Source organism: Narcine bancroftii, chromosome 2 (assembly GCF_036971445.1).
Source record: "Narcine bancroftii isolate sNarBan1 chromosome 2, sNarBan1.hap1, whole genome shotgun sequence".
Classification (NCBI taxonomy): domain Eukaryota; kingdom Metazoa; phylum Chordata; class Chondrichthyes; order Torpediniformes; family Narcinidae; genus Narcine; species Narcine bancroftii.
Genome location: NC_091470.1, coordinates 109597726 through 109624458, shown reverse-complemented (window position 1 = coordinate 109624458; position 26733 = coordinate 109597726). Strand labels below are relative to the sequence as shown.

General features: G+C 38.4%; 1 protein-coding gene across 2 annotated transcripts in view; it reads left to right on the top strand.

Annotated features, from left to right (window-relative positions):
• LOC138754139 (glutamine--fructose-6-phosphate aminotransferase [isomerizing] 1) overlaps positions 1-26733 on the top strand; it is a 113536-nt gene that overhangs the window by 38802 nt on the left and 48001 nt on the right. Inside the window, exons 9-11 of one of the 2 annotated variants that reach the window (XM_069917997.1) lie at positions 6698-6748; positions 10270-10372; positions 12661-12824. In XM_069917997.1, coding sequence (XP_069774098.1) covers positions 6698-6748; positions 10270-10372; positions 12661-12824 — 318 coding nt within the window. The remainder of the gene's footprint in view (positions 1-6697; positions 6749-10269; positions 10373-12660; positions 12825-26733) is intronic. The other variant, XM_069917998.1, reaches the window with a different exon arrangement.

Here is a 26733-nt window from a genome sequence, read left to right as displayed (position 1 = left end):
GTCTCATCAATCTGGTTGATTACATCCAGGAGGGGCGGTATTATTAGGTCTTTAAATGTTTTGTAGAATTCTATTGGGAGTCCATCCTCTCCTGGTGTCTTATTATTTGGTAAATTTTTTATTATCTCTTGTATTTCTACTGTTCCAACTGGTTCTGTTAATTTATTTTGTTCCTCTATTTGTAGTTTTGGTAGTTCAATTTTAGTCAAAAATTCATCTATTTTCCCTTCTTTCCCTTCGTTTTCGGTTCGGTATAATTGTTCATAGAATTCTCTGAAGTTTTCCTTAATTTCTTTTGGATTATATGTAATTTGTTTGTCTTTTTTCCTTGTTGCCAATACCATTTTCTTAGTTTGCTCTGTCTTAAGCTGCCATGCTAAGATTTTGTGTGTTTTTTCACCTAGTTCATAATATTTCTGTTTTGTCTTCATTATATTCTTCTCCACCTTATATGTTTGTAATGTTTCATATTTTATTTTTTTATCCGCCAATTCTCTTCTTTTGGTTGTATCTTCCTTTATTGCTAATTTTTTTTCTATGTTTATTATTTCCCTTTCCAACTGCTCTGTTTCCTGATTATAGTCCTTCTTCATCTTGGTTGCATAACTTATTATTTGCCCTCTAATGAATGCTTTCATTGCGTCCCATAGTATAAACTTATCTTCCACTGATTCCGTATTTACTTCAAAGTACATTTTTAATTGTTTTTCAATAAATTCTCTAAAATCCTGTCTTTTAAGTAGCATGGGGTTTAATCTCCATCTATACATTCTTGGAGGGATGTCCTCTAGCTCTATTGCCAATAACAGGGGTGAGTGGTCCGCTAATAGTCTAGCTTTATATTCCGTTTTCCTAACTCTCCCTTGAATTTAGTTCTGATAACAGGAATAGGTCTATCCTTGAGTATGTTTTATGTCTAGTTGAGTAGTATGAGTATTCCTTTTCTTTTGGGTTTTGTTTCCTCCATATGTCCACAAGTTTCATTTCTTGCATTGATTTAATTATAAATTTGGTTACTTTGTTCTTCCTGTTAATTTTTTTCCCCGTTTTATCCATATTTGGATCCAAATTCAGATTGAAATCCCCTCCTATTAGTATGTTCCCTTGCGTATTAGCTACCTTCAAAAAGATATCTTGCATAAACTTTTGATCTTCTTCGTTAGGTGAATATATATTAAGTAGATTCCAAAGCTCCGAATATATCTGACATTTTATCATAACATATCTCCCTGCTGGATCTATTATTTCCTCTTCTATTTTAAATGGCACATTTTTGCTAATTAATATAGCCACTCCTCTTGCTTTTGAATTATACGATGCTGCTGTTACATGTCCTACCCAGTCTCTCTTTAATTTCTTGTGCTCCAATTCAGTTAAGTGTGTTTCTTGGACAAATGCTATATCTATTTTTTCCTTTTTCAGTAAATTTAGTAGTTTCTTCCTTTTAATTTGGTTATGTATTCCATTAATATTTAGAGTCATATAGTTCAGCGTAGCCATTTTATATTTTGTTTATCTTCTCTTTCCGTTTTTCCATCATTACCTTTCCTCCTTTTCCATTTCTGTTTTCTTATTTTCAACTCTTTATAAGACAACATTCCTACAACATCCAACATTTTCCTTATTCTCCTATTTCTATCTTCTTTATCCCCAATCTCCCCTTCCCCTCCTGAGTTGCCCTTTATCCCTTGTCGGACAACCACATCTCCCCTCTCCATTTGGATTTGCGAATCCACTCGCAAGCGTCAACTGATTTTGCAGTGACCGCTCTTTTCCCCCACCCAGCCCCCCCCAGAAAAGATTTCGCTTTTTATATGTCACAAAGGTCACTCTTTTAATTCCCTCCTTATTCTCTCTATTCCATTACCTTCCCTTATTAATTCTTGTCTATACTCTCTATGTTTTCCTCTAATTACAGATACTTTCACATATGCCCATTGTCTCTATTCACTCTTATACCTCTTTACCCGCATACATATCAATCATGGTCATTTTTACCCTCCTTACCCGTCTTCATCCCTCAGTCTATTTTTGTCTTTACCCACATACATATCAATCGTGATCATTTTTGCTCTCATTACCCGTCTTCATCCCTCAGTCTATTTTTCTAATTGTTCTGCAAATTTTCGTGCTTCTTCTGGATCCGAGAATAGTCTGTTTTGTTGTCCTGGAATAAATATTTTCAATACCGCAGGATGCTTCAGTGTAAATTTATATCCTTTCTTCCATAAAATCGCTTTTGCTGTATTGAACTCTTCTTTAGGAGTTCAAAGCTTATATCTGGATAAATGAAGATTTTTTGCCCTTTATACTCCAGTGGTTTGTTGCCCTCTCTTACTTTTTCCATTGTCTTCTCCAGTACCTTTTCTCTTGTAGTATATCTTAGGAATTTTACTACAATAGATCTTGGTTTTTGTTGTGGTTGTGGTTTAGGGGCCAATGCTCTATGTGCCCTTTCTATTTCCATTTCTTGCTGTAGTTCTGGACATCCTAGGGCCTTAGGGATCCATTCTTTTATAAACTCCCTCATATTCTTGCCTTCTTCATCTTCCTTAAGGCCCACTATCTTTATGTTATTTCTTCTGTTATAATTTTCCATTATATCTATTTTTTGGGCTAGTAATTCTTGTGTCTCTTTAGTTTTTTTATTAGATTCCTCCAATTTCTTTTTTAAGTCTTCTACCTCCATTTCTGCTGCTATTGCCCGCTCTTCCATCTTGTCCATTTTTTTCCCCATTTCTGTTAAGGTCATATCCATTTTATTTATTTTCTTTTCTGTGTTGTTTATTCTTCTTCTTAAATCATTGAATTCCTGTGTTTGCCATTCTTTAAATGACTCCATGTATCCTCTAACAAGAGCAAGTATATCCTTTACCTTGCCTTTCCCTTTATCTATTTCTCTGTATTCTTCCTCTTCTTCTTCCTCTGGGTTGGCCATCTGTTGTTTCTTTGGTGCCCTTTCCTCCTCTTCTTTCTTGTTTCCATTGTCTTCTGTGGTCTCTTCTTGCTGCAGGTGTTCTGCAGCTGTCGTTGCCGGCTGTGGAGATCGACTCCCCAGCTGGTCCCCCCTCCCGTCGGTGTGTTTTTTTTCATGCGCATCGCGCATGCGCGACTCCTCGCGCATGCGCGGTTGCGCACTTTTACTCGGCTCTGTGAGCCATTGTTGTAGTTCTTTTTCTACCGACCTGAGGTAGTGGGGTCTTCTCTCCACAGCGGGCCTCTTCGGACAGGTAAGGCCTTCACCTTTTTCCTCCGTTGTCTTCTCTTCCTCTCTTCTTTCCGTTGATTTTGATTTTTCTCCTTTTGTCTCCATCTTCTTTCCACCTTTATACTCACTTTTCTTTAACTTGTATTTCTGTGCCTTTGTATTTTCTCTTGTTTTTCCCGACTTTTCTGGAGAGGGCTGGAGTTCACCGTCCGGCCACTACTCCATCACGTGACTCCTCGCCTCCCTTTCCCTTTTCAACAACATTGTTTAATATCGAGCTCAAGGAAATGTTGACGATCCTTTCCTGCCATGGCAGTCCTGATCCAAGAAGGAGGAACAGGAGTACCAAAATCAACACTGCCAGGATGGGAATAGCTTCTTCCTGCAGGCTGTGAGATCAATGAACAGTATCCAGTATCTGAATAAATAATTCCAAATATGTATATTTTATGTATAATTTTAAATCTTAAAAGGGAAAGATTAATAAATATGGATGTGATTGTGCAATTGACTGCAGGAGGAAAAATTATATTAGGGAAATGGGAGAAATACTTTGCATCTGTTTTAATAGTTAAGGTCTCAGAAGTCCTGAAGATAGCCTGGAGTGAAAGAAATCAGCATTGGTGTAAAACAGATCCATTTCATGTCATGTCTCTGCCTGGAGTCCAGCTACAAGAGCGGATCTAAAACTTAAAACTTCTCTTTCAGGCAGCAGCCCTAAAAGGCTGCTCCAGCGTCCCATTCATATCGAGAGGTGCCTCGTAGCACCCTCTGGAGCCTATGGAGACAGGGTGACTGGTGCCATAGTGCCACCCGTCATAAATAGTGGCAGAGCAACAGCTGTCTTCCCTACCCATAATCTCCCAGGCAGCTGGAAGCGCTCTGTGATGGATTATGGGTAGGGAAGATGGGCATTGCTCTGCTGTGCTTTGAGCCCGCACTGGCCACCTCCTGATGGCTCCTGCTGCCCCTGCCTCGAGGGGGGTCATGGAGGGAGAGGGGTGAGCAGGGAGATGGGTCGTGGGCTGACAGCATCATCAGCCCGCCCCTAACCAGCCACTTGGAGCAGTTGTACATTCAGGTCAGGCGGCGGACGGAGCGAATATCTTTCCGAGAAGGGTTGGAATCGGTGCCTCAGAGATGGCCACGGTACATTTAGGAAGGTACATCTTTGGGCATAAAGGCGAAAAACCTCCACCTTTACAGATGGGTGTTTTCCCTGCTTGAAAGTGCCTACAGAACCCAATAAGATATTTGTGGAACTGAAGGGCTGTGATTTCTCAAGAGCAGATGGCCTGCCTGCATCCTAAGGTTTTCAAAGAATGGGTTAATGGGTGTGATAATGGGTCTATTGTCATACACATAAATACAGCAATGTACTGAAATTCTTGCTGCTGCAGACAAAGAACATTATGTAAAAAAAACAATAGAATAATTTAATTGTCAGTACCAGAAGAGATAATACTTTTAAAAGATAAAGAAATATTCACGGTTATAGTTAGTGCTTGAATTTTTTTTAATGTAGCACTTCAATCTTGTAATAGTTCAAGGTTAAGTTAGTTCAAGGGCCTGAATAAAAAAAAACTGTTGCTGAACCTGGAAGTGCTAGATTTCGGGTAGCAGGGAGAAGTGGTTGTGACAAGGTTGATGGGGCCCTTTTTGCATTCTTGAGGCAGCAAAGATCAAAGTGATGTTCCTGTTAAATTTATCGCCCCTTACCTTAAATTTATGTCCTCTGGTCACGGAAATCCCCTACTCTGGGCAAAAGACTTTTGCATTCGCTTTGAAGAGTGAGCGACAACTTTGTGCTATTTTTACTGTCCTTAAATGATGCCATGAGTCTAAAATAGCCTGTTGACACTTGGTGACTTAAGTTCAAAAGAAAAACTGCTCCAGTGCATAAACTTAGGAAATCTACCTGATTGTAGATCCAGGTAAGTACAGACAATCTTGAATAGCGAGAACAGATATTCAAATCAGATTTTCACATGGCATTATGTCACCATTTGTGTTGCTGCTCTGAAATTGATCCTAAAGATCACTTACATGACCTTTGGGGTGACACTGGTTACTGCAAAATGTTCCAAATGCAAAACATGAGAATTTTTCAGAATGTGGTAGAACTGATCAAATATATATTTCAAAAATTATGCAAAACGTGCAAAATAATAGGGATTTTTATATTTTATTGTGACGGGCCCAGAGGACCCCAAAATCCAGCAGCACTAGAAATTCACCAATTCATATACCGTGCACAGAAGTTAACATTTATGAATCTTCACCAGGCTTTGGTGCTTGAAAGGTAAATGGTTACCGCTCTGGGAGGTTTTTGTTGGTTTCAGAGAGAGATTTGTTGCTTGTTAGACACACAAAAACTGATTCCTTCCGATCAGCCACTTCAGTGCCTTGCCGAAGAAACTTGCCCCATCAGGGTTTTCTAGATGATAACCTTTCTTTCAGGTCACCATAGAATTCCTTTTCTGTCTCCCTGATACAGCCAGCCATCTCCTCTTGAATGGGCCACAGGGCTTTGAAATATGGCTGCCATATTTATAAAACCACTCATACTTATTTCTTAGATTATAGATAATCTTCTCAAGGGAAACACAACTGTACATTTCTGCATTCCAGCAGGTTATATCTAGTGCATTAGGCTTCCAAGTAACTGGTATACATTTCTTGGCCACTCCCAATGTGATCTTAACAAATATTATTTGATGTCGGGACATTCTCATTTTAGGTCTTATGGCTGCAATATTCCCCAATAATTCTGGGTTCTGCAGAAATTGGAATCCTGTAATTTACTCTAAAAGATTCCCCAGATCTATCCAAAATGATCTTACCTTGGAACATGCCCAAGTTAAATGTAGAACACCCCATATGTTTTGAAGGGTGGGAGGAAACTGGAGCAACAGAGGAAACCCATTCAGACATGGGGAGAATGAACAAACTCCTTATGGACAGCACCAGATTCGAACCTGGGTCACTGCCTCTAATAGCGCTGTGCGTTAAAAAGATTGTACACCCAGAAATGACACTGTTGCATTTATTATTTTAAAATTATTGCAAACACAAAGAAGTAATTGCCTCCATTGTGAAATCCACCGTGATCAGATTTGTCTTGATGAAACCAAGTTATAACAGTGGATGGACTATTCGAAGTGAGCTGGTCTCCATCTTCAGAATCCTTTGCAGAAATCAAACAGTCGTTTAGTCTTTAGGTAAAGTTGGTAAACTTTATTCTGTTGATTTGTTGATTACTGCATGTTTACAAAAATAAGTTGCACTATGTCAGCAAAAGGAAAATGGGTGTTCAAGTCTAATGTTTATTTTTTTCTTCCCCCATAAAGAATCAGTGCACAGTTGGTTTGAGTTAACATGGAGATTTACTTTAAATGACCTGAACCAAAACAGTGTACTTGCTTGTGAAAAAGCAAATATACTCATTGGTGATATTTTGCTTTTATTTTGTTAATTTTATATTTCCAGCTAATTTTAAGATGGATGACCAATCCGCAGCATTTGAAAATAATGGTTCAGGTCAAGTATTGAAATTTGGTTGAGTTTTTTTTGTCTTGCCTTATTCTATGACATGAAATGGTGTTAAAAATAACTATCAGCTTGGAGAGGTTAATGGACAGATGGGTGATTGGTGTTGCTTTTCTGTTTGGACTCCATAAAATGAATATTCAAACTGAAAAGACAATGGAAACACTTACCATGTAAGCTATCAGTGTTTCCAGTTAGTTTTGCATTTATTTCAGAACCCTGGCATTTGCTTTTCACTTTACTGGATAATTATTTTGTTCAGCACACAATTGTTTTTGTTGACAACATAGATCAGCATTAATTATGCTGCAACTTAGTCTTAAGGAAGTTAACAGTTGGAATTGCATGTTCAGAAGGGATACAGTAATTGGCATCACTTGTAAATGGAGACTAATTTTTAAATATTTCCTCCCAGAGTTAAATTTAAATTTAGACGTACAACACAGTAACAGGCCATTTCAGCCCACAAGGCCATGCAGCCCAATTTACATCCATTTAACCTACAATTCCCGGTATGGGAGGAAACAAGCCACCGGGGAAAACCTACGCAGATGTGGGGAGAACGTACAAACTCCTTACAGACAGTGGGGTTTTCAAAACATAGTCCCGATTGCTGACGCTATAAAGGCGTTGCACTAACCACTAAACTCACCATGCCACCTCAAAAAAAAAGATAGAATTGTTAAAGATTTATGATTTCTATGAAAGTTTTGTCAGGTAACCTATAAACAGAAATGTGATATTCCTGCAGAACCTTAAGTGTAAAGTGGGCAAAGTTTTATCTATAGAATTAGTCTAGTGAATCTATTAGAAAGCAACATCAATCTCACCTGACAGTTAATTCAGGTTCCTCTCAAAAACACAGAATTTTGCATGTCTTTTTTTCTTTCACATTCTGGGGCCATTCTTGTTGGTGCTTGAACTACTTGAAGAGAGTGGGATTTTAGCTTTGGGTTTCATTCTGCTGTAGTATAAACTCTCTTGTCTCTCTCTCTCTTCCTGTTAAAGGTATGAAGAAAAATCAATACAAGCAATAAATTGACTGGTTCTTGCAATGACTGTGCATCTCCCCCCCAGCCCCCCTTTAATATTATGACTTTATCAAAGTATTTGTTTACTTCAAAGTATTTTCAACCTGGGCAAATTTTCTTTGATGTTTCTGATGGAGAACTTCCTAACCCAAGTCATGCTGTCCCTCATTCAGCTTAGTCTATTAAAATTACTTTTTATCTTTGTTATAAATCTAGCAATTAACAAACCTAAAATTCCAATAGATGCTTTTGATACCTGGCCTTGTACAAAGAGCACAGAAATTTTAAAAAAAATTGCTTCTGAGTCATTTTTTGGAGGACCAAGAGGGGACAGAAGCAATCAAAATGTAATACAAATACATCTGCATGTTGATGCATCAGGATGTCCCAATGTTCCATACAGCTTTTGACTGTCAAGTGAAATTATTTGCTATGCACAAATTCATTGCTGGTGAAAGTTTCACAAATGACAAATTTTTTTGTCATTAAAAAAAAAATAGCTTCTCTATTACCTCAAGTTGTCAAGTCAATTGGTTTACTTTCTTGGTTGGTTGCTCACAAGGCAACAGCCTTCCATTCTTCCCATTTATTGCATTACTTTTTGGCAGAATTTAGATAGATTTCAACCACGAATGCTGAAGATTAACTGGCTTTGCTTGTGAGTTGGAGAGCCAAGAGATTCAAAATGACATTGGTTATTGATCCCAATGAAGGTGCTTTCAGGAAATGTAAATAATTCAAATAAATGCCCATTGAAACAAAACATGCTGAAAATACTCAGCATATTCAGCATGTACTTAAGCACCTGCAGAGAGAAGCTGTAATATTTCATGACCCATCAGAAGTGGAAAACTGAGAAAACAAGTGCCCTTTGTGTTGTAGAGAGGTGGGGGGAAAAAAAAACCCAAATGATTCTAGTAAAACCAGAATTGTTCAATTAACCAAAGCTCTTGATTGAGTCAATAAATGAGCACAGATAGAGGGCAAAATAAAGAACATACCTGCACTGTGAGATGCAAAGTGGTTGCCGTATATGTGAAATATAAGTGAAGGCTGGAAATGCCCAGAATTTCAGGAAGTATTTGTGGATGGAAAAATAGCTGTTAACTCACCGATGAATGAATTTAGAACTGAACTGAGCAGTTCAGCTGCAAAGAGGAAAGGCTGTTCCCCTAAAATTGTTGATTTCCAAGGTCTGCAACTTGCCTAACTTGAAGATGTGGTGTTTCTCAAGCTCATGTTTGACACGTTAGGAGGCTGAAATGGAGATGTGGGAATGGGATGGAAATTTAAGCGATAGTGACTGGAAGCTCAGTTACTCTGGTTTCCTCCCACCCGCCAAAACGTACAAGTTTATAGGTTAATTTGGCGGCACAGGTTTAAATGGCTGGAATTGGTTTCTACCGTGATGTAAATAAAAATTTTAAAACTCACTCAATTTTCATTTGGTTTCTCCAATGTTGAAACACCAACAAATTGAAAGATGTGATTTCTACTTCATGTAGTAGAACCATTTGTGTCTCTGATTGGTCGGGAAGAGGTATCAGAATGGGTGTGGTGCCTCCTGAGGTGACTTGGCAAGTTCAGCGAGAAGGGTAGCATATAGTGGGGGATGGAAAAGTGGAGCAGGGAATTACAAATGGGACGGTCCCTTCGGAACACTGAAAGTGGAGGGGTGGCAGGGTGCTTACAGTGTGGAGTCCAGAGATTGAAAGGTGAGGACAAAAGAAACCCTACCTTTGGTAAGAAGGTTAAGAGCAGAATATAATTGAGATACAGTTGAGAGCTCTGTCAACTAAAGTAAAGGGGAAGCCATGATTAAGGAAAATATTTCAGATGTACTGGCATGAGAAGTCTCAGCAGCACCGAACTTATTAGTTAACATTGAATTCAACAATTTCAGATAAGCAGTCTTTCCTCTGGGGCACTGTTTCTCCCTCGACAAATGCGCCTTGATCATTTAAGTATTCCCAACATGCACTTGTTTCAAAGTTGAAGCATCTCCTTTGTTTTGCATTTCACAGCTCCGGAATGCTTTCTTTCCCCCTCCTTTTTCAGTGAATGCATTCATCTGTTAAATAGATCGTTTCAAGAGCATTGCCACCTGGACACTATTGGTCCCCACCTTGTGGCAGAGAATCAAACCCCTTCATTTTTTCCACCTCCTCACTCTTTCTGCATTTCAAGCACGATTTTCTCACATTTCCCGTTCTGGTAGTGACCTGAAATCTCACTTCTACGTTGATGCTGCCTTACCTCATGAGAATTTTGTACATTTTCTAGATTTACTAGCATCTAGATACTCAATATCTTAATCTTTTATTTTCACTCAATGAGTGACTCAGTCTCTTAACACAAAGAATTCTGAATTTCATTGAAACGTTACAGGGGATGTTGCATGGTCTTCTTCTATGTAAGGTGGCTGGCTTGGAAACTTTATACCATGTATATCCATTGACGGTTATGTTCTTCATTCTGCAGCCAAGGATAAAAACAGCTGTACCCTACCTCGCGCAGACAGCACCACCTGCTTGTTTCCAATGGAGGAAAAGGCCGTTGAGTACTACTTTGCATCAGATGCCAGGTAAGCTTAGTTGTCCAATTCACTGGATCAGTGGACATCACGAGCTCTTGTATTGCATTCAGTGCTGTAGGAAGTGTAGAATGTTGGTTCTCAGCGTGTCATTCTGTGATCTGGTCATGACCAAAATGAGTGTGTTTTGTTCCATCTGGTGATTTGTTTCTCCCTCTGGTCAACCACGAAGCACTGGAAAGGTTTTGGGGAGTTTTCCAAGGATATCGGCAGGCTTTTTCATTGTGAGGAACATTGGTGAGGCTGCGATTGTTTCCGCTGGAGCGGAAGAGGCTGGGTGTGGGAATTTTAATCAGTGTTTAAAATTAAGTAAACCACATTGATCTTAAAATTTCAATTTCCCTTTGCAGTAGTTAGATTGAAGTGATGTGCGGAATTGTAAAATTGTTTGTGTGTTGAGAGTTAAGAAAAATAAATATATCCATGAGGAATTTAAGCTCATACTTCCAAAGGCAAGTGGGGGAAGAAACCTTGAATATGTATATAATGTTCCCAGCTAAGCACTTGATGTTTCACAATTGACGGAGGAGCATTGGTTTCAGTAAGCACCTTTTCAGCTGGCATGAATTAAATGGGCTGCCATAAGAATCAATAACCCTCATCACACTTGCAAGTGATCCCAGGAATTAGCGGCCAATTGGCCTAAAAAGGGTCTGGTGTGAAAGGAAAATCTTCTCAACATGGTGTGAGATGAAGTCATCTCACACCGGGGATAGACTGCCTCGTCCCCAGAACAGTCTCCGACGTCTGCAGGTGACGTCATTGCAATCAGGCAAGTGTAGAACAGGCAATTGCATTGTGGGATAGAAATTACCCAAGTTCTTGCGTGAATACAGGAACATGAAGAAAAGATTAAAATGAGGTACAAACTTTGCTGTGGGAAAGTCGCAGTGAGAGAGAAGGGAAATAAATAGCAATAGCGGACAATTTTTAAACAGCGTGGGAAAGTTTGTAGCGCTATAGCGCACAATTTATAAAAACCATGGGAAAAAGCAATGGTAGTCCTGACTTTTCATTATGCTGTGCAGCAGAGAAACTCTTCCATGAGTGCTCCGTGCATGCAGTTGTGCCTCCAGCCCTTTTTCTGGGAAGTCAGCTTACCATTGCTTTTTCCCATGGTCTACATAAATTTTATGCGATAATAGCGCTACCAATTTTCCCACGCTGTTTAAAAATTGTCCACTATTGTTATTTAATGCTAGCACTTTCCCTCGGTCCCCTATAAAGGTTTATATAGATCGGCACAACAATAATGGGATAAAGAGCTCATACTATACTGTACATAAAGCTCAATAATGTTATAAATAATTTTGTTCAAATATAAAATCATAATACACTGATCAGGATTTAGGGCAGGTCCACCGTCGCTCGATGCATTGTGATGTCACTGGTAGAAGGTAGAACAGTCCTAACCCCAGGGATGGCTCCTTGCAAGTCTAAACATGTGCAGTGTCCCACGTAAGAGTGATCAAATGTGAACAGCAAAAACACCATTCCTACCCTGGGACACTGAACGGCAGATTTAGTGGGCAGCAAGTGTAAAGGGGGCTAATGATTAAAATGTGACAATGTATGGAATAGGAATCAAAGGCAATGGATAGATAATGTCTGCCATTCCACTATTCCTGAAATCAAGATTCTACTTTATATGTGCAGTGTGTTTAGATTAGATTTCAGATTTGTTGTCAGAGTCCATACATGACATCACATACAATCCTAAGATACTTCTTCCTGCAGCCCACACAGAATTACCACTTATTGATAGTGCAAAAAAAACTAGTCAACAAATAAATGTAAACAAACTGCAATACAGAGAGAAGAAAAATCAATAAAGTGCAAAATGTAAGTGTCCTTAAATGAGCCAAACACTGAATTTCATGACTTGTTCATGACAATAAATTCTGATTCTGAGTCTCTGACTGAGTTTGCTATTGAGGATTCTGATGGTGGGGGTAGCAGCTGTTCCTGAACCTGATGGTGCGAGTCTTATGGTACCTGATGGCAGAGGTGAGAACAGAGCCTGTGCTGGGTGGTGTGGATCCTTGATGATTGCTGCTTCTCTCCGATGTCAGCGTTCCTTGTTCTCGGTGGTGGGGAGGGTTTTGCCTGTGATGCCCTAGTCTGTGTCCACTACCTTTTGCAGGCCTTTCCGCTCAGGGGTATTGGTGACCGCATGCCAGACTGTGATGTAGTTGTTCAGCACACTTTCCACCACACATCTGTAGAAATTTGTCAGGATTTCTGATGTCATACTGATATGTCATGCTTCTGTCCAACAGCGCTGTGATCGAGCACACTAACCGAGTAATCTTCCTGGAAGATGATGACGTGGCAGCTGTCGTGAACGGACAACTCTCCATTCACAGGATTAATCGCAGAGCTGGTGATCACCCAGCTCGAGCCATCCAAACCCTCCAGATGGAGTTGCAGCAAATCATGAAAGGTAAGGTTGGACAGATTGCCTTCTGGAGAGTTCAGGATTCTTTTATTGTCATGTAATAAGACACATACAAAATTTCCTTTAGATTTGCCATCAGTAGAAATTGCCCAGTGACCCTTTCAGAGAGAGAAAGAGAAGCAAAAGAGAGTTGTCCCGTCCCCATCCTCCAGTGCTCCCATGGCCACACAGCCTTCAGTCCAAACCATCAATAACCCAAGCTCCAGATCCAAACCTCTGACACAATCAGGAAGTCCTCAGCGCCCTTGTCACCCTCACACATCTTGGTTCCGATACCTGGTACCCCCTCAGCCAGTCTCCAGCAGTCCGCAGCCCCGGTCGCTGAGCTCCTCTCACTGGTCTACTACCATGCTCATTGCCCCATAGGTCGTCTCCTCTGCTTCTCCTCAAACGGAGAAGTGGGAGGGGGGGTGTTGAAGTGTTCTCCCCATTTTCTAGTGCCTTGTTTCCACGGAGGCTGCTGCCAATCATAGGCGCTGCCATTTTTGGCGTAGTTCCCACAGTTGCAGGATTTTAAGAGAAACCACCGTTGACATCTTTAACAGGCCATTTAAAGCCTGAAAGGGAGCTGATGACAGTCGGACTGGGCAGATGGGACTCCGTGGGCGAGCGATGTATCTCCACTCTTGCAAGCCCACACCAGCGGCAACTCTGCTGTTATAGCAGCACCGGCATTTCAAAGAATAAATGCATGAGAAGAAGCAGAGAAGTTTAAGATACCCATTGACCTCTGTTAATCTTATTTTGTTTGGAAATCATATTGAACGTAGAGCACAAAAAAAGGTGCATATTACTCCATAGATGTTTTTCTACTTGAGAGTAGAAAATTTGAGTTTCAGGTCAGCAATTAAGGTGGGTTGAATGGCAAGAATCCCATTGGACTTATTCAGCATGTTACGGAGTCCAGAGGACCCCAAAATCCAGCAGCAATGGATATGCAGCACAACACAGGGTTACTTAAACAAAAGTAGTTTTTAATTATATTTGAACAAGAAAACAGAATTAAACTTTAACTTATTACTTAACCTACCTAACTACTTAATTCCCCCCTCTAATACTAAGCACAGGTGTGTGTAATGTATATTTAAGATTAGAAAAGTTCTTTGGATCACAGTCCAATCTCACTGGTTGCAGGCAACTGTGCACATAAGTTAGCATTAACAAAGTTCACCAGTCTGGTGCCTAACTGGCAAATGATTACCACTCAGGAGGGTTCTTGCTGGTTTTCAGAGAGAGATTCCTTTTCCAGGACATCCACAACTGATTCCTTCTCAATCAGTCTTGCTGACTAAACTTGCCCAGATGATCCTCTTTCTTTCAGGTCACTTTTCAAATCGCCAATCTTCTCCTTTGACCAGACAGCCTTCCAAAGTTTGCCAGCTTTGTCCTTCTGGAACTGATTTCTGTCTCCTCTCTCTCTGTTTCACACCCTCCCTCTCTGAGAGCAAAACTCTTCTCTGCCTGCAAAGATCACATGCTCTCCCAGGCAAGCTGCTGTCGATACTTTGTTGCCTCCTGAAAAAAGCATTCTGCAAAAGTCCTGCAAATATTCTGTGTTTGAAAATGTGTTTGTGCAAGCTGCTCTAACAATTCCTCCCAAACCACCTCTCAATACTCTGTCAAGCAACTCTGATTTATTGGTGAATTATCAAGCAGCAAGGGCTTAATTCTTTGGGCTCCCTTTCCCAGTTTTCAGGGACTACCGTTACGAGGAGCAATAAACAGTGTTTAATTTTAAAACACTAGTTTTATTTTCTCACATTTAGTCTTAACTTTTAAACTGTCCTTAACACTATATTTATTCCTAGCTATGCATAGGTGTCTAGGTCTGTGTGTAATTTAGAGTCCGTGCCAAAATCTAGAAAGTTACTTCAAAGTTCAGTCTTTCAAATTCAATGTTGAAGCATAGGTCTTTGAAATTAGATACCCAGAATTAATGTTGAACTGATGGGGAAGGCTGGAGTTGTGGCTGCCACAGATTCTCAAATTCTCCTTGTGTTGCCTTTGAGGAAATGCCCATCCACACAAGCTGTGTTTGCAACTCTCTTGGTCCTCTATAGGCGAGACTCAAACTGGGCGACCTCCATGAAGCTTCCAACATCCTGGCACTGACCGGTCTCTCCAAGTAACTTCACTGCTAGTCACACTTAAAATGAAGTAGCCTCTCCAAGTGACCACCACAGCTCACAATCAAAATGAAACACTTGGCTTCCCAAAAAGACCCTCCTGGCGCAGATCAATCCACCGAAAAGACCAGCCGTCAGAATGGTTTTCCTTTCTTCAGCAATCAGAATGGTTTTCTTCACTTCAGCCGTCAGAAAGGTTTTCTCTTCAGCCGTCAGAATGCTTTTCTTCTCTTCAGCCGTCAGAATGCTTTTCTTCTCTTCAGCCGTCAGAATGCTTTTCTTCTCTTCAGCCGTCAGAATGCTTTTCTTCTCTTCAGCCGTCAGAATGCTTTTCTTCTCTTCAGCCGTCAGAATGGTTTTCTTCTCTTCAGCCGTCAGAATGGTTTTCTTCTCTTCAGCCGTCAGAATGGTTTTCTTCTCTTCAGCCGTCAGGATGGTTTTCTTCTCTTCAGCCGTCAGGATGGTTTTCTTCTCTTCAGCCGTCAGAATGGGTTTCTTCTCTTCAGCCGTCAGAATGGGTTTCTTCTCTTCAGCGGTTAGAATGGTTGTCTTCTCTTCAGCAGTCAGAATGGTTTTCTTCTCGTCAGCAGTCAGAATGGTTTTCTCCTCTTCAGCCGTCAGAATGGTTTTCTTCTCTTCAGCCGTCAGAATGGTTTTCTTCTCTTCATCCGTCAGAATGGTTTTCTTCTCTTCAGCCGTCAGAATGGTTGTCTTCTCTTCAGCCGTCAGGATGGTTTTCTTCTCTTCAGCTGTCAGAATGGTTTTCTCCTCTTTATCCCTCAGAATGGTTTTCTCCTCTTCAGCCGTCAGAATGGTTGTCTTCTCTTCAGCCATCAGAATGGTTTTGTCTTCTCTTCAGCCGTCAGGATGGTTTTCTTCTCTTCAGCCGTCAGGGTGGTTTTCTTCTCTTCAGCCGTCAGGATGGTTTTCTCCTCTTTATCCCTCAGAATGGTTTTCTCCTCTTCAGCCGTCAGAATGGTTTTCTCCTCTTCAGCCGTCAGGATGGTTTTCTCCTCTTCAGCCGTCAGGATGGTTTTCTCCTCTTCAGCCGTCAGGATGGTTTTCTCCTCTTCAGCCGTCAGGATGGTTTTCTCCTCTTCAGCCGTCAGGATGGTTTTCTCCTCTTCAGCCGTCAGGATGGTTTTCTCCTTTGCAAAATCACAAGGTCTTTGTAAATGTATCGAATTCCCTCCGTTCTAATGTATCTTCTGCTGTGCCTGTGTGAAATGTTAACTGTGACCATTCAGTCCCTCCTGTCTATACTGTCTCCTTACAATAATAATCCCATTTCGCTAAAACTGGAGCTCGTAATACTACCAATAAGCACATATCCTCCATGTCCCTGTTTTCTGGGACTGGTTTTATACCCAACCACTGGTTTTTGTACTGCAGTTTACCCATGGATCCAGTCTGGAGTATATATTATGAAAAGTTTAAAATTTCTGGAGTTCAAAGAATTAATATCCAGCCTGTGTGGTGGGGGGTGGGAACTTTCCTTTTCTGAGATTTAGCACACAATGGCAAAATTAATCTCTGAAATGAAAGAGTCTAGAATCAGGATTGTGAGGAAGTATTGGAAGATAAGTGCGATAGAGGGTGTGTCTGCAGCATATGGAACATGAGTCTCAATGTGGACGAGACAAAGGAAATGATCATGGACTTCAGGAGGACCAGGAACGACCATCCTCCACTACACATCAATAACTCGGATGTGGAGAGTAGAGAACATCAAATTCATTGAAGTCTACCTAACTAGTGACCTATTGTAGAGACACAACATTCCAGTTCTCATGAAGACACACTTCCTGAGAAGATTGAAGCAGACAAAGCTACTTCCTCCATCATGTTAGCCTTCTATCAAGAACATCCTGACTGGCTACATCACAGTATGGCATGTTTGCTGCTGCGAAATGGATCGGAGGTCAATTCACTGGACCATAAGAGTGGCAGAGATGATCACTTGAGTCTCCCTTTGACGTGATCTACCAGGATCGTTGTCTGAACAGGATGCATAGCAGCTTCCAGCTTCTCCTATCGGGAAAGAGATGTAGGAGTATCAGAGCCAGCACCACCAGGCTGAGGAACAGCTTCTTCCCACGGACAGTGAGAATGCTGAACAACCAAAGGAACTGCCCACACGAGCTATCTGAAACTTTCATATTCACGAAACAATATTTATTTATTAAAACTAATATCTATCCTGCATATGTATTGTTGGTCTGTCTGTGTTATGACTAGTGGTGTGTCTTTGTGTTTTGCATCAAGGACTGAAGAATGCTGTTTTGTTGTGATGTTCTTGAATAATGTGAGGATAATAAACTTGATTTGACTTGACTTGAATTGGTAAGCAGAGTTTGTAAACTAAATCTTCTCATGTGATGAGGATATTGAAGCTTGTCAAAAAGGAGTAAAACAGGCTGCGAGATAAGAACATAAGAAAATAGAATTAGGAACAGGCCATTTAGCCTTTCAAGCTTGCACTGCCCTTCCATAAGTTTTTTTTTTAATTTTTTATTTTTCACACCATAAATCACGTTAGCCATGATATACACTTTTTCTTTTTCACACATATACAGTGACTTTTTCTCCCCCACCCCCTCCCTCCTCCCACGCCACCCCCCCACCCCCCCCTCTCATCCATTTTAGGTATACAATCTAGGTTGCATTAAGCCAGTCATACAATGTTGTCATTCAACAAAAATACACCAGAAATTCTACTGAGTCCATTCTTTTCTTTTCTTCTCCTTCCATCAACTTAGGTAATGTTTGTTCCCGGTAGGTTTTCACTATTGTATTTAATGTAAGGCTCCCATACTTGTTCGAATATTTCAATATTATTTCTTAAACTATATGTTATTTTTTCTAATGGAATACATTTATTCATTTCTATATACCATTGTTGTATTTTCAAATTATCTTCTAATTTCCAGGTTGACATAATACATTTTTTTGCTACGGCTAGGGCTATCTTAACAAATCTTTTTTGTGCATCTTCCAAGTCAATTCCAAATTCTTTATTTTTTATGTTACTTAGGAGAAAGATCTCTGGATTCTTTGGTATATTGTTTTCTGTTATTTTATTTAATATCTGATTGAGATCATCCCAAAATTTTTCTACTCTCTCACATGTCCAGATTGCATGAATTGTTGTTCCCCTTTCTTTTTTACATCGAAAACATCTATCAGATATTGTTGGGTCCCATTTATTTAACTTTTGCGGTGTAATGTATAGTCTGTGTAACCAATTATATTGTATCATACGCAGCCTCGTATTTATTGTATTTCTCATCGTTCCAGAACATAATTTCTCCCATGTTTCCTTTTTTATCTTTATATTTAAATCTTGTTCCCATTTTTGTTTAGTTTTACCACTTGTTTCCTCATTCTCCTTTTCTTGCAGTTTAATATACATATTTGTTATAAATCTTTTGATTAACATTGTATCTGTAATCACATATTCAAGGTTACTTCCCTCTGGTAAACTCAAATTGCTTCCTAATTTATCTTTCAAGTGGGATCTCAGTTGGTAATATGCCAGCGCTGTATCTCCAGTTATTTTGTACTTATCTCTCATTTGTTCAAAGGATAAGAATCTACTTCCTGAAAAACAATTTTCTATTCTTTTAATCCCTTTTTTTTCCCATTTTCTAAAGGAAAGGTTGTCTATTGTAAAAGGGAGTAGCTTATTTTGCGTCAATATTAGTTTTGGTAATTGATAATTTGTTTTATTTCTTTCTACATGAATCTTCTTCCATATATTGAGGAGATGGTGTAATACTGGAGAAGTTCTATGTTGTACCAATTTTTCGTCCCATTTATATAATATGTGTTCAGGTATCTTTTCCCCTATTTTATCTAATTCTAATCTCGTCCATTCTGGTTTTTCCCTTGTTTGATAAAAATCTGATAGGTACCTTAATTGTGCGGCTCTATAATAATTTTTGAAGTTTGGCAATTGTAAGCCTCCTTGTTTATACCATTCTGTTAATTTATCTAGTGCTATCCTCGGTTTCCCCCCTCTCCATAAAAATTTCCTTATTATTTTCTTTAACTCTTTGAAGAATTTTTCTGTCAGTTGTATTGGCAATGCCTGAAATAAGTATAGTATCCTTGGAAAAATGTTCATTTTAATACAGTTTATCCTTCCTATCAGTGTTAGTGGTAGCTCTTTCCAATGCTCTAAATCGTCCTGTAATTTTTTCATTAGTGGATTGTAATTGAGTTTATATAATTGGCCTAGATTTTTGTTTATTTGTACTCCTAGGTATCTTATTGCCTGCATTTGCCATCTGAATGGGGATTCCTTCTTAAATTTTGAGAAATCTGCGTTATTCATAGGCATTGCTTCACTTTTATTTACGTTTATCTTGTATCCCGACACTTCTCCATATTCCTTCAATTTCTTATATAGTTCTTTTATTGATAGTTCTGGTTCTGTTAAATACACTATCACATCATCCGCAAATAGACTGATTTTATATTCCCTGTCTTTTATTTTTATTCCTTTTATATTATTATCTCTTCTTATCGATTCTGCTAGTGGTTCTATAGCTAGCGCAAACAATAATGGTGATAGTGGGCATCTCTGCCGCGTTGACCTGCTTAAGTTAAATTGCTTTGATACATGTCCATTTACTGTCACTTTCGCTAACGGTCCCTTATATAATGCTTTAATCCAATTAATATACTTCTCCGGTAAACTGAATTTTTGTAATACTTTGAACAAATAATTCCATTCTACTCTGTCGAAGGCCTTCTCTGCGTCTAAAGCAACTGCTACTGCAGGTGCTTTATTTCCTTCTACTGCATGAATTAAGTTAATAAATTTACAAATATTGTCTGTTGTGCGTCTTTTTTTGATAAATCCAGTTTGGTCTAAATTTACCATTTTCGGTACCTGTTCTGCTAATCTGTTTGCTAATAGTTTAGCTATTATCTTATAATCTGTGTTTAGCAAAGATATTGGTCTATATGACGCTGGTGAGAGTGGATCTTTCCCTTGTTTTAGTATCACTGTAATTATTGCTGTTTTACATGAATCTGGTAAGTTTTGTGTCTCATCAATCTGGTTGATTACATCCAGGATGGGTGGTATTAATAGGTCTTTAAATGTTTTGTAGAATTCTATTGGGAGTCCATCCTCTCCTGGTGTCTTATTATTTGGTAATTTTTTTATTATCTCTTGTATTTCTACTGTTCCAAATGGTTCTGTTAATTTATTTTGTTCTTCTATTTGTAGTTTTTGTAGTTCAATTTTAGTCAAAAATTCATCTATTTTCCCTTCTTTCCCTTCGTTTTCAGTTCGGTATAATTGTTCATAGAATTCTCTGAAGTTTTCCTTAATTTCTTTTGGATTATATGTAATTTGTTTGTCTTTTTTCCTTGTTGCCAATACCATTTTCTTAGTTTGCTCTGTCTTAAGCTGCCATGCTAAGATTTTGTGTGTTTTTTCACCTAGTTCATAATATTTCTGTTTTGTCTTCATTATATTCTTCTCCACCTTATATGTTTGTAATGTTTCATATTTTATTTTTTTATCCGCCAATTCTCTTCTTTTGGTTGTATCTTCCTTTATTGCTAATTTTTTTTCTATGTTTACTATTTCCCTTTCCAACTGCTCTGTTTCCTGATTATAGTCCTTCTTCATCTTGGTTACATAACTTATTATTTGCCCTCTAATGAATGCTTTCATTGCGTCCCATAGTATAAACTTATCTTCCACTGATTCCGTATTTACTTCAAAATACATTTTTGATTGTTTTTCAATAAATTCTCTAAAATCCTGTCTTTTAAGTAGCATGGGGTTTAATCTCCATCTATACATTCTTGGAGGGATGTCCTCTAGCTTTACTGTCAATATTAAGGGTGAATGGTCCGATAGCATTCTCGCTTTATATTCTGTTTTTCTTACTCTATCCTGCATACTAGCTGATAACAAAAATAGGTCTATTCTTGAGTATGTTTTATGTCTAGTCGAGTAATATGAGTATTCCTTTTCTTTTGGGTTTTGTTTCCTCCATATGTCCACAAGTTTCATTTCTTGCATTGATTTAATTATAAATTTGGTTACTTTGTTCTTCCTGTTAATTTTTTTCCCCGTTTTATCCATATTTGGATCCAAATTCAGATTGAAATCCCCTCCTATTAGTATGTTCCCTTGCGTATTAGCTACCTTCAAAAAGATATCTTGCATAAACTTTTGATCTTCTTCGTTAGGTGAATATATATTAAGTAGATTCCAAAGCTCCGAATATATCTGACATTTTATCATAACATATCTCCCTGCTGGATCTATTATTTCCTCTTCTATTTTAAATGGCACATTTTTGCTAATTAATATAGCCACTCCTCTTGCTTTTGAATTATACGATGCTGCTGTTACATGTCCTACCCAATCTCTCTTTAATTTCTTGTGCTCCAATTCAGTTAAGTGTGTTTCTTGGACAAATGCTATATCTATTTTTTCCTTTTTCAGTAAATTTAGCAGTTTCTTCCTTTTAATTTGGTTATGTATTCCATTAATATTTAAAGTCATATAGTTCAGCGTAGCCATTTTATATTTTGTTTATCTTCTCTTTCCGTTTTTCCATCATTACCTTTCCTCTTTTTCCATTTCTGTTTTCTTATTTTCAACTCTTTACAAGACAACATTCCTACAACATCCAACATTTTCCTTATTCTCCTATTTCTATCTTCTTTATCCCCAATCTCCCCTTCCCCTCCTGAGTTGTCCTTTATCCCTTGTCGGACAACCACATCTCCCCTCTCCATTTGGATTTGCGAATCCACTTGCAAGCGTCAACTGATTTTGCAGTGACCGCTCTTTTCCCCCACCCAGCCCCCCCCCCAGAAAAGATTTCACTTTTCATATGTCACAAAGGTCACTCTTTTAATTCCCTCCTTATTCTCTCTATTCCATTACCTTCCCTTATTAATTCTTGTCTATACTATCTATATTTTCCTCTAATTATACTTTCACGTATGCACATTGTCTCTATTCACTCTTATACCTCTTTACCCGCATACATATCAATCGTGGTCATTTTTACCCTCATTACCCGTCTTCATCCCTCAGTCTATTTTTGTCTTTACCCACATACATATCAATCGTGATCATTTTTACTCTCATTACCCGTCTTCATCCCTCAGTCTATTTTTGTAATTGTTCTGCAAATTTTCGTGCTTCTTCTGGATTCGAGAACAGTCTGTTTTGTTGTCCTGGAATAAATATTTTCAATACCGCAGGATGCTTCAGTATAAATTTATACCCTTTCTTCCATAAAATCGCCTTTGCTGTATTGAACTCTTTTCTCTTCTTTAGGAGTTCAAAACTTATATCTGGATAAATGAAGATTTTTTGCCCTTTATACTCCAGTGGTTTGTTGCCCTCTCTTACTTTTTCCATTGTCTTCTCCAGTACCTTTTCTCTTGTAGTATATCTTAGGAATTTTACTACAATAGATCTTGGTTTTTGTTGTGGTTGTGGTTTAGAGGCCAATGCTCTATGTGCCCTTTCTATTTCCATTTCTTGCTGTAGTTCTGGACATCCTAGGGTCTTAGGGATCCACTCTTTTATAAACTCCCTCATATTCTTGCCTTCTTCATCTTCCTTAAGGCCCACTATCTTTATGTTATTTCTTCTGTTATAATTTTCCATTATATCTATTTTTTGAGCTAGTAGTTCTTGTGTCTCTTTAGTTTTTTTATTAGATTCCTCCAATTTCTTTTTTAAGTCTTCTACCTCCATTTCTGCTGCTACTGCCCGTTCTTCCATCTTGTCCATTTTTTTCCCCATTTCTGTTAATGTCATATCTATTTTATTCACTTTCTCTTCTGTGTTGTTTATTCTTCTTCTTAAATCATTGAATTCCTGTGTTTGCCATTCTTTAAATGACTCCATGTATCCTCTAACAAGTGAAAGTATATCCTTTACCTTGCCTTTCCCTTCATCTATTTCACTGTATTCTTCCTCTTCTTCTTCCTCTGGGTTGGCCATCTGTTGTTTCTTTGTTGCCCTTTCCTTCTCTTCTTTCTTGTTTCTATTGTCTTCTGTGGTCTCTTCTTGCTGCAGGTGTTCTGCAGTTGTCGTTGCCGGCTGTGGAGATCGACTCCCCAGCTGGTCCCCCCTCCCGTCGGTGTGTTTTTTTTCATGCGCATGCGCGGTTGCGCACTTTTACTCGGCTCTGTGAGCCATTGTTGTAGTTCTTTTTCTACCGACCTGAGGTAGCGGGCTCCTCTCTCCACAGCGGGCCTCTTCGGACAGGTAAGGTCTTCACCTTTTTCCTCCGTTGTCTTCTCTTCCTCTCTTCTTTCCGTTGATTTTGATTTTTCTTCTTTTGTCTCCATCTTCTTTCCACCTTTATACTCACTTTTCTTTAACTTTTATTTCTGTGCCTTTGTATTTTCTCTTGTTTTTCCCGACTTTTCTGGAGAGGGCTGGAGTTCTCCGTCCGGCCACTACTCCATCACGTGACTCCTCCCTCCCTTCCATAAGTTTGTGGCTGACCTGGCTGTGGACTCAGCTCCACTTACCTGCCTTTTCCCCATAACCCTTAATTCTTCAACTTTGCAAATAAAAAGCTATCTGTTTTTTAAATATATTACTGAGGTTGTCTCCATTCCTTCCCAGGTCAAGAGATTCACCAGTCTCAGGGAAAAACAGTTAGTCTTCATCTTAAATCTACTCCCCCAAATCTTGAGGCTATGTCCCCCAGTTCTTTTCTCATCTACCAATGGAAAGAACTTTTTGGTCTCCAGCTTATATATCCCCTTCATAATTTTTTATGTTTCCATAAAATTCATGATTTCACCGAGGAGGAGTCACGTGATGGAGTAGTGGCCGGTCAGGGAATTCCAGCCCTCTCCCGAAAAGTTAAAAAAAAACACACAAAGCACAAAGGTACAAGATTAAAATTTACAATAAAGTAAAAATAAAGGTGAGAAGAAAATGGCAGCGATGAGAGAAAAGTCAAAAACAACGGGAAGAAAAGAGGAAGAAAGAACGTCGGAAGAAGAAGGTGAAGGCCTTACCTGTCCGAAGAGGCCCGCCGCGGAGAGAGAGGCCCGCTCCCTCAGGTCAGTGGAAGTCCCGGGCTCGGGACTACAAGAATGGCTCACAGAGCCGAGTAAAAGTGCGCAACCGCGCATGAAAAAAAACACACTGACGGGAGGGGGGAACAGCTGCGGAGTCGATCTCCACAGCTGAGAGAGACACCAGCAGGTGCTGAACACAGAAAATAACGACAACAAGAAAGAAGAGGGTAAAAAGAAAACAAGGAAACAACAGATGGTCAATCCAGAGGAAGAAGAAGAAGAAGAAGAAGAACAGAAAGAAATGGAAGAAGAGAAAGGCAAGACAATGGATGTATCTTTTTTTAAAGAATATATGGAATCAGTGAAAGAATGGCAATTACAAGAATTTAATTAGATAAAAAGAAGAATTAAGAATGCAGAAGAAAAAATGAATAAAATAGAAATGGTCATGTCAGAGATAGGAAAAAGTGGAAAATATGAAAGAACGAGAAATAATTGTAGAAATGGAAGTAGAGGACTTAAAAGAGAAATTAGAATCTAATAAAAAGTTAAAGAGGCACATGAGCTGTTAGCTCAGAAGATAGATATAATAGAAAACTATAATAGAAGAAATAATATAAAGATAGTGGGCCTTAAGGAAGATGAAGAAGGCAAGAATATGAGAGAATTTATAAAAGATTGGATCCCCAGGGTCCTAGGAAGACCAGAATTACAGGAAGAAATGGAAATAGAGAGGGCACATAGAACTTTAGCCCCGAAACCACAACCGCAGCAAAAACCCAAGATCCATTTTAGTAAAATTCTTAAGATATACAACAAGAGAAAATATATTGGAGAAAGCAATGAAGAAAATAAGAGAAGACAAAAAGCCACTGGAATATAAAGGTCAAAAAAATTTTTTCTAACCAGACATAAGTTTTGAACTCCTGAAGAAGAGGAAGGAGTTCAATACAGCAAAAACGATCTTATAAAGGGCAACTCAGGAGGGGGAGGGGAGAATGGGGTTAAAGAAGTTTTAAATAGGAGAATAAGGAAAATGTTTGATGTTTTAGAAATGTTGTCTTATAAAGTGTTCAAAACAAGAAAGCAGAAATGGATAAGAAGGAAAGGTGATGATGGAGAAACGGAAAGGGAAGATAAACAAAGTATGAAATGGCTACGCTGAACTATATGACTTTAAATATTAACGGAATACATAACCAAATCAAAAGGAAGAAACTGCTAAATTTACTGAAAAAAGAAAAAATTGATATAGCATTTGTGCAAGAAACACATTTAACTGAATTGGAGCACAAGAAATTAAAGAGAGATTGGGTAGGACACGTAACAGCAGCGTCGTATAATTCAAAAGCAAGAGGAGTAGCTATATTAATTAGTAAAAATGTGCCAATTAAAATAGAAGAGGAAATAATAGGTCCAGCAGGGAGATATGTAATGATAAAATGTCAGATATATTCGGAGTTTTGGAATCTACTCAATGTATATTCACCTAACGAAGAAGATCAAAAGTTTATACAAGATATTTTTATGAAGATAGCAGATACGCAAGGGAACATATTAATAGGAGGGGATTTCAACCTGAATTTGGATTCAAATATGGACAAAACTGGGAAAAAAATTAACAGAAAGAACAAAGTAACCAAATTTATAATTAAATCGATTGAAGAAATGCAACTTTTGGATATATGGAGGAAACAACACCCAAAGGAAAAGGAATATTCATATTATTCGGGTAGACATAAAGCATAATCAAGAATAGACCTATTTTTGTTATCAGCTCGTATGCAAGATAGAGTAAGAAAAACAGAATATAAAGCTAGAATATTATCGGACCATTCATCCTTAATATTGACAATAGAGTTAGAGGACATCCCTCCAAGAATGTATAGATGGAGATTAAACTCCATGCTACTTAAAAGGCAGGATTTTAGAGAATTCATTGAAACACAAATTAAAATGTATTTTGAAATAAATACGGAATCAATGAAAGATAAGTTTATACTATGGGATGCAATGAAAGCGTTCATTAGAGGGCAAATAATAAGTTATGTAACCAAGATGAAAAAGGACTATAATTCGGAAACAGAGCAGTTGGAAAGGGAAATAGTAAATATAGAAAAAGAATTAGCAATGAAGGAAGATACAACTAAAAGAAGAGAATTGGCAGATAAAAAAATAAAATATGAAACACTACAAACATATAAGGTGGAGAAGAAGATAATGAAGACAAAACAAATATTATGAACTAGGGGAAAAAACGCAGCTTAAGACAGAACAAGCTAAGAAAATGGTATTGGCATCAAGGAAAAAAGACAAACAAATCACATATAATCCAACGGAGATCAAGGAAAACTTTAGAGAATTCTATGAACAATTATACCAAACTGAAAACGAAGGGAAAGAAGGGAAAATAGATGAATTTTTAACTAAAATTGAACTACCAAAATTACAAATAGAGGAACAAAATAAATTAATAGAACCATTTGAAATAGTAGAAATACAAGAGATAATAAAAAAATTACCAAATAATAAAACATCAGGAGAGGATGGATTCCCAATAGAATTCTATAAAACATTTAAAGATTTATTAATTCCTCCCCTCCTGGAAGTAATCAACCAGATTGATAAAACACAAAGCTTACCAGATTCATGTAAAACAGCAATAATTACAGTAATTAAGATCCACTCGCACCAGCGTCATATAGACCAATATCATTACTTAACACAGATTATAA